General features: G+C 45.4%; 1 protein-coding gene across 1 annotated transcript; it reads right to left on the minus strand.

Moving 5' to 3' along the window:
- Nucleotides 1-2,160: 2,160 nt before the first annotated feature.
- LOC119959363 (zinc finger protein 239-like) lies at nucleotides 2,161-5,622 on the minus strand. Its single transcript, XM_038787652.1, has 2 exons — nucleotides 5,571-5,622; nucleotides 2,161-3,280 (listed from the first exon to the last, which is right to left on the minus strand). Exon 2 carries the CDS (start codon nucleotides 3,170-3,172, stop codon nucleotides 2,303-2,305), a length of 870 nt encoding a protein of 289 aa, XP_038643580.1. The 5' UTR covers nucleotides 3,173-3,280; nucleotides 5,571-5,622; the 3' UTR covers nucleotides 2,161-2,302.
- Nucleotides 5,623-11,863: the final 6,241 nt, after the last annotated feature.

Genomic DNA, 11,863 nt, shown 5'->3' on the forward strand with positions numbered 1-11,863 from the left:
GAGCTGTACCCCTGTGAGACGGGCATCTCCCAGTCTGTGTTTGACTCTCCTGCAGCTTCCTGTCATGGTTGAGTTGGACAAGGAACTCTCATCATTTGAGCTGGAAAAGGCCATTGATTGCTGAGCAAGCAGAAAGGTGCCTGGCAAGGATGGAATTCCAGCTGAACTGCTCACACACACAAAGTCCCATCGACTGTCACACCTTCCTGCCCTCCCCTTTTGGGCTGTGAGACTGGTCCATGGAACATGTGAGATGCAATAAAAACAGCAGTGACAGAGGAGACAGCATCAACTACAGGGACATCTCACTCCTTAGAGTCAGGGGAAGACCTTCACTTGGGTGATGTTTAAAAGATTCATCTACTTGCAGACTGAGTTTATCCAGAAGCACAGTGCGGTTTCTGTGCTGACCGATCTACAGTGAACATGATCTTCTCCAGCACATCAGCTACAAGGGAAGAGAACAATTGGGATTTGATCTGAAGTGTCAGTGCTGAGAAAGTGAAATGTTCTAATTACTGAGTGAAAGTAAACCTTTCAGTGTGAGTCACAATTTACTGGGACAATTGGAAAAGGCACCAAAATGTTTCAATCTCTGAAGATAAATTTCAGCCTTGAAGTTATGTTTCGGAGCTCACAAGCTGTGGGAAGCTTTGTAAATGTTTCCTCTTCGCTTTGAAAAATGAACTGAAATGAAAACTGCGTATCGTCATGAGTAGGCTTCAAATAAAGTTACTGTGAAAAGCCTCTAGTCGCCACATTCCGGCGCCTGTTCGGGGAGGCTGTTACGGGAATCGATCCGTGCTGCTGGCTTGCCTTGGTCTGTTTTCAAAGCCAGCGATTTAGCCCAGTGAGTTAAACAGCCCCTTTTGTAAACAAGCAGAGAAGTTAACCCTTTCCCCTGACAGCACGGCAACAAATTGAAAGAAAGACTTTGACTTTTAAAGATTTGGCTTCATCCCATTTGTTGCGGGCGGGATGGAAATTTGCCGGAGCATTTTTTTTGATAATCCTAATCTTTATTGTCACAGGTAGTCTTACATTAACACTGCAATGAAGTTACAGTGAAAAGCCCCTAGTCGCCACATACCGGCACCTGTTCGGATACACAGTGGGAGAATTCAGAATTTCCAAATTACCTAACAGCACGTCTTTCCGGACTTGTGGGAGGAAACCGGAGCACCCGAAGGAAACCCATGCAGTCACAGGGAGAATGTGCAGACCCAACACAAACAATGACCCAAGCTGGGAATCGAACCTGGGACCCTGGAGCTGTGAAGCAATGGTGCTAACCAATGTGTTACCAAAAATATTTAGGTGGAGTTACGGAGTTACTGGGTTACGGGGATAGGGTGGAGGCATGGGCTTAAGCAATGTGCTCTTTCCAACGGCCGGTGCAGGCTCGAATGCTGAATGTCCTCCTTCTGCATTGTAAATTTTAAGATTCTGTAGGATTTTCTCTCTCAGTCTCCTCCGATGGGTCTGTCTGGTGGTATTTCCCTGACGTCAGCAATGTTGCTTCACTGTGCTAACCACTGATTGTCTCTTGTATTTCACAACTGTGACAGGGCAAGGACCTGATTGAAAGGATTCAAACATGGGAGTTCTGGGAAAGATGGGCAAGGATTTGGGAGTGACAACATGTTCAAAGAGTTTGGAGAGGAGCGGGAGGTTGAAGATGGGGCAGTGATTTGTAAGGATGGCAGGGTCAAGGGTTTGTTTTATTGAGGAGGAGATGATGATGGCAGATTTGAAGGACAGCGGGACAGTACCTGAAGAGAGAGAAATGTTGACAATATCCATGGACACAGGGTAGTTGGCTGATCAGTAGCTCAGTGGGAATAGGGTCAATGAAGCAGGAGCTGGGTCTCATGGACAAGATGAGCTCTGAGAGGGCATGAGGGGAGATGGGAGAGAAACTAGAGAAAGATGTGGGTTCAGGGCTCGGGAAAGGATGAAATTTAGAGACAGTTTGGTCCGGTGGGCTCGTGGAAGGGAGTGAAGCTGATCGGATTGACTCAATCTCAGTCACAAAGAAGCTCCACAAGCTCCTCACACTTCTTGTTGGAGGTGAGGATGGAAGAGACAGGGGAGAGTGAGAGTACTTCAAAAGGAACTAACTTGTGTCAGAGATAGTAAAAAGTTTCAACACACTGCGTATTTTACACAAATCTAATTTATTTGACTTTTAGCCAGAATATTAGCCCCTGTAAATGGGCTGGAATTGTTATCAGCAGAAAGAGACCCAAACGAACATAGTTCAGTCCTGAATGTGAGGAACATCAAAACCCAATCGCAGCCCTTACTTGTGGCCTCGTTGGTGTCTCAGTAGGGAGGATGAGGCAGTGAATCCCTTCCCACACTTGGAGCAGGTGAATGGCCTCTCCCCAGTGTGGGTTCGCTGATGTATAGTGAGCTGAATTAATTGTGTGAACCCAGTCCCGCAGTGGGAGCACCTATACGGTCTCTCGTCAGTGTGAACACGTTGATGGCGTGTCAGATTTCCAGACGTTTTATAGCTATTCCCGCAGTCTGGACATTGAAACGGTCTCTCATCAGTGTGAACTCGCTGGTGACTCAGCAGGTCGGATGAAATAGTAAATCCCTTCCCACACTCTGAGCAGGCGAGTGGTTTCTCCCTGGAGTGATCTTGCTGGTGCTTCTGCAGGGTGGATGAATCACTGAATCCCTTCCCACACTTGGAGCAGGTGAATGGCGTCTCCCCGATGTGAATTCGCTGGTGTCTCAGCAGGTGGGATGAACGAGTGAATTCCTTCCCACACTCTGAGCAGGTGAACGGTCTCTCTCCAGTGTGAATTCGCTGGTGTGTGGACAGAGTGGATGATTGGGTGAATCTCTTCCCACACGTGGAGCAGGCGAACGGTCTCTCCCCAGTGTGAATTCGCTGGTGATTTTGCAGAGCCGATGAAACAATGAATCTCTTCCCACACTTGGAGCAGGTGAATGGTCTCTCTCCAGTGTGGCTACGTCGATGAGCTTCCAGCTTGGATGGGGAAATGAATCCTTTCCCACAGTCTGCACATTTCCGTGGTTTCCCCTCAGTGTGACTGCATTTGTGGCCTGTGAGGCCTGATGATAGAGCGAATCCTCGTCCACACACACAAATCAAGTACGGTTTCTCCCCACTGTCAATGATGCTTGTTCCTTCCATGTTCAAAATCCGCTGATATTCAGGATATGATAAAATGAGGATTCTGTCAGATCCTGGCGTGATGCTTGGTTTGATTTTCCGGACTTTGAAACCTCTCCTTTGAACACCCTGTGAAAGTGATTTAAAACAGAAAATAGGGAGTGAGAGAGAACCCACAAAAATACAAAGGCAGGTTGTGAAATTGCTGATTGATTCTGGTCATTTGTGGGGCCGGCACTGGGAAAAAGTGACCATGAAAACTGCTGGATTGTTATAAAACTAAATTGACCTCTTTGGGAGGAGAGAGAAAGAGGTGAAGAGGGATTTTGTACAAGACATATTAAGACAAAGCATATTTGACCTTGAGCTTCATAAATTGAAATATTGATGCTGAAACTATGCTTCTGGTGGCAAAGTGGTTAGCACTGCTGCCTCACAGCTCCATGGTCCCGGGTTCAATTCGAATCTCAGTGACTATGTCTGGAGTTTGCACTTTCTCCCCGTGTCTGTGTGGGTTTCCTCCCACAGTCCCAAGATGTGCAGGTTAGGTGGATTCGCCATGCTAAATTGCCCCTTAGTGTCCGAAGGTTAGTCGGGGTCACTGGGTTACGGGGACAGTGCGGAGGCGTGGGCTTAAGTTGAAGGAGGGTTCTCTTTGCAAGGGCCAGTGCAGACCTGATGGGCTGAAATGCCTCCTTCTGCACTGTGAATTCTATGATTCTGCACTGTAGGAATTCTATGAAGCTCGGGTCACCGCGCTTCAGGAAGGATGTGAAGTGGGCAGCACGTTGGTGCAGAACGTTAGCCCTGCTGCCTCACAGCGCCCAAGTCCCAGGTTCGATCCCAGCTCCAGGTCACTGTCCGTGTAAAGTTTGCACATTCTCCCTGTGTTTGTGTGGGTTTTGCACCCACAACCCAAAGATGTACAGGCTAGGTGGATTGGCCACGCTAAATTGCCCCTTAATTGGAAAAAAATGAATTGGATACTCTAAAATTTAAAAAAAAGGAAGGAAGTGAAGGTTCTTGGAGAAGGTGCAGAGGAAATTTACCAGAATGGTTCCAGCAAAGGAGGTTGAGGGGAGATTTGATTCAGGTACACAAGATTATGCCAGGATTCGATCAGGTGGACAAAGAAACTCTGTTTCCATTCACTGATCGTACAAGCAGTCAGGTCACAGATTAAAAGTTTTGGGTAAAACCTGGATTGAACTATAAAAGATCCTGAGGGGTCTTGGCAGGGTCAATGTAGAGAGGATGTTTCCTCTTGTGGGAGAATCTGGAACAAGGGGGTCACTGTTGCAAAATAAGGGGCCCCCATTTCAGATGGAGATGTGGATTTTTTATTCTCTTGAGGGTTGTAAGAATTTGGACCTCGCGTCCTTAAAAGGCAGTCACGACGTGGAGATGACGGCATTGGACTGGGGTGAGCACAGTTAGAAGTCTTGCAACAACAGGTTAAAGTCCATCAGGTTTGAAACAAACCTGTTGGACTTTAACCTGGTGTTGTAAGACTTCTTAAAAGGCAGTGGAAGCAAAGTCCTTGAATATGTTTAAGGCAGAGCTGGATAGATTCTTGATGGGCATGGGGTGAAAGGTTATCGGGGTCGGCAGGAAAGTGGAGTTGAAATGAAAAAAAATGAAGTGAAAATCACTTATTGTCACGGTAGGCTTCAATGAAGTTACTGTGAAAAGCCCCTAGTCACCACATACCGGCGCCTGTTCGGGGAGGCTGTTATGGGATTCGAACCATGCTGCTGGCCTGCCTTGGTCTGCTTTCAAAGCCAGCGATTTAGCCCTGTGCTAAACAGCCCCTCAGTTGAGGTTAGAATGTTGAGGTTAGAAGTTGAGGTTAGAATGAGATCAGCCGCAATCTTATTGAATACTGATCAGGCTTGAGGGGCCGAGTGGCCTGTTCCTAGTTTGTATGTAAAAGGTACAGGAGATTAGAGGTGATATGAGATATGTTTTTACACAGCGAGCGGCAATGACCTGAAACTTGCTGCCTATGAGGGAGTTTGAAAATAGACACAATGAATCATTTGATTTCAAAAGGAAATTGGATTTGAGGGAAATAAACCTGTGAGGATACAGGGATGGAGCAGGAGAATGGCACTGACTGGATTGCTCCAGAGAGCTAGTATGGATTCAATGGGCCGAATGCCCTTCTCTGTGCCATCATGTCTCTGACTCGTTTGTGTAATCTAGTTTTGTAATTTATCCCCGGGAGGTTCAGATATCACTCAGGTAAATCTGTGCTACATTCCCTCCGAGGCCATTCTATCCTTCCTCAGGTTTGTTGTTCAGAACTGAACACAGTTCTCCAGGTTTGGTCTAACCAGGGTTTGAGAATCTCGGGGCTTTTCCAGTCACACTGAGACCTGAAATCTTCCCTCACAGACAGAACAGACAAACCTTTTACCTTCCACACCCAGATGCTGCTGAAATTCAGGTTCTGATGAATCGAGTGACTCTGTCAGATCGCGATGTGACGTTTGGTTTGAGTTTCCCGTCTATTAAACCTCTTCCAGTATCCTGTAAATTTACAGAAACCTCACTGTCAGTTTAGGATAGAAATTCACAACATTCTCTCCTCGCCAACTTTGATTAAATGTATTCTTGGAGGTTTGATCACATGACCTGCCCCCATCCTCCAGCCATTAATCGGTCAACACATCCATCCTTGTGACACACTGCCTTCCTCAGCCAATTGGGAAGCAAAAGGACTCATTACCTTACAGGACAGTGATTGACTGACAGCCAATCAACCTTTATCCCATTTTCAAAATTTTTATATCTGCTTAAGAGAAATGTTCAAAGAAAATTATATAAAAATCTTCTTTACTGTCCTAATGATTTCCCAGCCACACAGGCATGAATCTCACCAAGGCAGAAAGTAAAATTTTGAATTCATTGAAAGTCCAGTGGTGACCATGAAACCATTGTCGATTGTTGCAAAGACCCATCTGGTTCACTCCTGTCCTTCAGTGAAAGAAATCTTCTATCCTTACCTGGTCTGGCCTACATGTGACTCCAGATCTACAGTCAGCTGGTTGACTCTTAAAATGCTCTGAGATTCACTCAGTTCAAGGGTAATTAGGGATGGGCAGTGAATGCTGGCCCAGCCAGCGACACCCACATCCCAGGAATGAATAGAAAAGAAAATCTGCCATCCTTACCTGGTCTGGCCGACACGATTCCAAACCACAGCAATGTGGTTGACTCTTTAAATGCCCTCCGAGATGGCCGAGCCAGTCACTCGGTTTGAGGGAAATTAGGGACGGGCAATAAATGTTGGCCCAGCCAGTGACTCCCACAAATGAATAAAATAAAATCCTGGAGACTCCAGTCAGTCAATCCGGGAGAGTTGGCATCCGGTCCAGGCTCACAGCGCATGCGCCCTGCGGCACCTTGTCCTCTGTAAAGATGGCGGCCGGTAACCTGGGCCTGTCACCGCTCAGCTCTCACTCTATTCGGTGCCCGTTAAGACCGCACCGTTAACATTTTACTCGGGAGTTGAAGCCTCCTCAGGGTTTTTCTGAAGCCTCCCCAAGTCACTCCGCTGCTTCTATTGCTTCCCGGCTACCCACCGGCTCCATTTCTTTGCACACATGAAGTGTGTGAGTGATCTCCCTCTGAACAGCACATTAGATTAATTAATGACTAACTCATATTTATTCTTATCCAGTGGAAACACCTTCCACTTGTCTATCATATCAAACCTTTTCATAATCTTGCAGGATTAGGTCATCCTTCATTCCCTTTTCCAGAGAAAAGGTGATGCCCTGCCCAATCTTTCTTGCTGGGTATAACCTGCCAGTTCAGGCATAATTGAAATATATTTTCCTGCATCTTCTCCAGTCCTTCGAGATCCATTTTACAATATGGAGACTTTAACTAATCTGAGCAGCAAACTCACCGGTGCACCAAATGCCTGTATGTTGCAGCATTTTAGTCATTTTACTGTTAGCTGAATGTAAAATGGGACAGAACAAGATCCAACGAGCCAGTCTGTAACGCTGCAGAGCATCTACAAACTTGCCTCTTCCCCTTACTGCTAAACTCTTAACCTGTCAGTTATGGCATTAAGAATAATGTGTCAGAGAAAGACTGGATTTCAGCTCGGTGACACTGGGCCAGACTAAATTAGTTCACAGGATTGTTGAGCTAATGTATCCATATCATAAAATGGATCTGGAAGGACTGGGGAAGATACAGGAATTGTACCAGAATGATGCCTGAATGGGCAGGTTACAGCCAGCAAGAAATGCAGAGGCTCGAGGAGCCATCTAGGCTCCCCCGCTTCCATTTCATGTGTTCTTATGAACATCACTGTAAACCATTTCCATGCAGACACAACAGATGCAACAACCACCAGTTCATCGCCATCCTTCCCATATTCCAGGATTCCAAACACACTTTCCAGGTGACAGTGATTTACTTGGACTTCTTGCTATCCAGTATTGTGTATTCACTGCTCATGATTTGGTCTTCCCTACACTGAGATTAAATCTGGATTGGGTAACTGTGGAACATCACCATTCAGTCTGCAAACATAATCCTGAGCTTCTGATCATTTTAATATTTTAATTCCCTGCCCCACTCCCACTCTGTCCACAGCCTCCTGCACTGCTCTAGTAAAGCTCAAAGGAAACTCGAGTAACAGAACCTCCATACGGACATTGACCCAGGGCCGGGTTTCAAACCCGGGTCCTCAGTACCGTAGTTTTGTAAACTCTTTTTACGGGACAATAGAAGGTTTGTATTCGGTAAATTGAGACTAAATATTGCATCAAGTTCGGACAGAAGTCAGTTGATTCATCAGGCCCTGAATATCATCCTTCGAATGTGGCAGGTGAAACGTTTCTCTGTTCTCAATGAGAAAAGATTTCAAACATCAGTGTGACTGGAAAAGCACCGTGACCCACACAACACACCCGAGTGAGAGAGTTCCAGTGAACTGACTGTGAAAACATCAGTGTGACTGGAAAAGCACTGAGACTCACACAACACACACCCGAGTGAGAGAGTTCCAGTGAACTGACTGTGGAAAGAGCTTTAACCAGTTACACAGTGAGGAGGCAGTGGTGTAGTGGTATTGTGGCTGGACTAGTCATCCATAAACCCAGGATAATGATCTGGGGACCCGGGTTTGAATCCTACTACCACAGCTGATGGGATTTAAACTCAATAATATTTCTGGAATTAAATGTCTATGAAACCAGCTGGTTCACTAATGCACTTTCGGGAGGGAAATCTGCCGTCCTTACCCAGTCTGGCCTACATGTGACTCCAGACCTATATCAATGTGGTTGACTCTTACCAGCCCTCAAGGGCAATTAGGGATGGGTAATAAATGCTGGCACAGCCTGCGACGCCCACGTCCAATGAATTAAAAAAATTGTTTCACTAATTGTAACTCAATTAATGATCACCACTTATTTAATCATCTGTTGCAGACTTTTAGCTAATTGATACAGTAATTTTTAATGAATACAGGGCACCATATGGCGCAGTGGTTAGCACTGGGACTGCGGCACCGTGGACTCAGGTTCGAATCCCGGCTCTGGATCACTGTCCGTGCGGAGTTTGCACATTTTCCCCATGTCTGCGTGGATTTCAACCCCACAACACAAAATTGTGCACGTTAGGCGGATTGGCCATGTTAAATTGCCCCTTAATTTGGAAAAAAAATAATCGGGTACTCTAAATTTATACAAATAAAAGATAAATTGCCTGATCAAGGATGAGGTTCTGTTTCTCAAGTTTCCTTTGAGCTTTATTGGAGCAGTACTCTAAATGTATATGGAAAAAATACTATTCACTGTACCTCACTGAGCCTTCTTCAAAATTCTTCAATCATGGGAGGTGGGGGTCACTGGCTGGACCAGCATTTACTGCTCATTCCAATTGCCCTTGAACTGCGTGTCTTGTGAGGCTATTTCAGAGGGCACGTTCAAATCAACCACAACATTGCTGTGGATCTGGAGTCACGTGTAGGCCAGGCCACGTGAGGAGAGCAGATTTCCTGAAGGACCCGACGGGTTTTTACAACAATCGACAAAGTCACCGTTAGACTTATACTTTGAGACTTTTATTCAATTTCAATATCTGTCATAGGCAGATTTGATCCCAGATCCCCAGAGCATTAACCTGGGTCTCTGGATTACTAGCCCAGTAACAATACCATTACTCTACTGCCTGGCCCACAGTCTTGGCAGAGTATGATGTCTTGTAACTTCACAAAATTACAAAGTAATTTATTTTTTCAATCAAATTCTGATAGCTCTGCAGTTTCTGGAAACATTTTGGTTGAAGGTGTTATTTTTAAAAATAAAGATCTAGCCGTTGCAATATGATTACCAAATACACCAATTCACTAATGATAATTAATGTTCACCACTGAATAATCATAAATGTAATTATTGTTTTGTGGTATGAAATCAATACATGGTTAATATAGAAAAGGTACAGAAGGGGAAATGGCTGCAGAAAGCCACGTGTTTGAGGTATAAAAGGGCTTCCTTGACCTTGTTACCAATGACAGTGAATACACTATGAAAATAACAATTTTAAAACTAAATGTGATTACACATGCGTAATTACAGCTTCTTACATTACATCAGTGAATATGTTTCAAAAGTACTTAATTGGCTTTAAAATACTTCAGAAGGTCCAGTGGCGGTGCAAGGTTTTATAGAAATGTACATTTATTCAAGTAGCCCGCAAACTAGGATATACCCCTGTCTCTGTAAGACTTAATTACCTGCAAATGCTCGCATTCAAAGCATTGTTTTGCATCTTTGACTATGTCTATATATATGTTTCTAGAACATACCTCTTAATTCACCTGAGGGAGGAGCAGTGCTCTGAAAGCTCGTGTTTGAAACAAACCTGTTGGACTTTAACGTGGTGTTGTAAGACTTCTATCCTGACAAGTGTGAGGTTGTCCATTTTGGAAGGACAAATATGAATTGACAAAACTCCTGGCCCCGATGGGCTACACCCTAGAGTTCTGAGGGAGGTGGCTGAAGAAATAGCGGAAGCGTTGGTTGAGATCTTTCATAAATCACTGGAGTCAGGGAAAGTCCCGGACGATTGGAAGATCGCTGTTGTAACCCCCTTGTTCAAGAAAGGATCAAGACAAAAGATGGAAAATTATAGGCCAATTAGCCTAACCTCGGTCGTTGGTAAAATTCTAGAATCGATCGTTAAGGATGAGATTTCTAAATTCTTGGAAGAGTAGGGTCGGATTAGAACAAGTCAACATGGATTTAGTAAGGGGAGGTCGTGCCTGACGAACCTGTTAGAATTCTTTGAGGAGGTGACAAGTAGGTTAGACCAGGGAAACCCAGTGGATGTGGTCTATCTGGATTTCCAAAAGGCCTTTGATAAGGTGCCACACAGGAGGCTGCTGAGTAAGGTGAGGGCCCATGGTGTTCGAGGTGAGCTACTGGCATGGGTTGAGGATTGGCTGTCTGACAGAAGGCAGAGAGTTGGGATAAAAGGTTCTTTTTCGGAATGGCAGCCGGTGACCAGCGGTGTCCCACAGGGTTCAGTATTGGGGCCGCAGCTGTTCACCATATATATTAATGATCTGGATGAAGGGACTGGGGGCATTCTAGCGAAGTTTGCCGATGATACGAAGTTAGGTGGTCTGGCAGTTAGTGCTGTGGAAGTGGGGAGGCTGCAGAAGGATCTAGACAGTTTGGGAGAGTGGTGCAGGAAATGGCTGGTGCAATTCAACGTGAGAAAATGTGAGGTCTTGCACTTTGGAAAAAAGAATCCAAGCATAGACTACTTTCTAAACGGTGAGAAAATTCATAAAGCCAAAGTACAAAGGGATCTGGGAGTGCTAGTCGAGGATTCCCTAAAGGTAAACATGCAGGTTGAATCTGTGATTAAGAAAGCGAATGCAATGTTGTCATTTATCTCAAGAGGGTTGGAATATAAAAGCAGCGATGTGCTACTGAGCCTTTATAAGGCTCTGGTTAGGCCCCATTTGGAGTACTGTGTCCAGTTTTGGGCCCCACATCTCAGGAAGGACATACTGGCACTGGAGCGTGTCCAGCGGAGATTCACACGGATGATCCCTGGAATGGCGGGTCTAACATATGATGAACGGCTGAGGATCCTGGGATTGTATTCATTGGAGTTTAGAAGGTTAAGGGGAGATCTAATAGAAACTTACAAGATAATACATGGCTTAGAAAGGGTGGACGCAAAGAAACTGTTTCCGTTAGGCGAGGAGACGAGGACCCGTGGGCACAGCCTTAGAATTAGAGGGGGTAAATTCAGAACAGAAATGCGGAGACATTTCTTCAGCCAGAGAGTGGTGGGCCTGTGGAATTCATTGCCGCGGAGTGCAGTGGAGGCCGGGACGCTAAATGGCTTCAAGGCAGAGATAGATCAATTCTTGATGTCGCGAGGAATTAAGGGCTATGGGGAGAATGCTGGTAGGTGGAGTTGAAATGCCCATCAGCCATGATTGAATGGCAGAGTGGACTCGATGGGCCGAATGGCCTTACTTCCACTCCTATGTCTTATGGTCTTATGGAATGCGGAATACAGGGTTAACGGAAGGGTTCTTGGCATTGTGGAGGAGCAGAGAGATCTTGGGGTCTATGTTCATAGATCTTTGAAAGTTGCCACTCAAGTGGATGGAGCTGTGAAGAAGGCCTATGGTGTGCCAGCATTCATTAGCAGTGGGATTGA

The sequence above is a fragment of the Scyliorhinus canicula genome, unplaced genomic scaffold (genome assembly GCF_902713615.1).
Source record: "Scyliorhinus canicula unplaced genomic scaffold, sScyCan1.1, whole genome shotgun sequence".
NCBI classification, from domain to species: domain Eukaryota; kingdom Metazoa; phylum Chordata; class Chondrichthyes; order Carcharhiniformes; family Scyliorhinidae; genus Scyliorhinus; species Scyliorhinus canicula.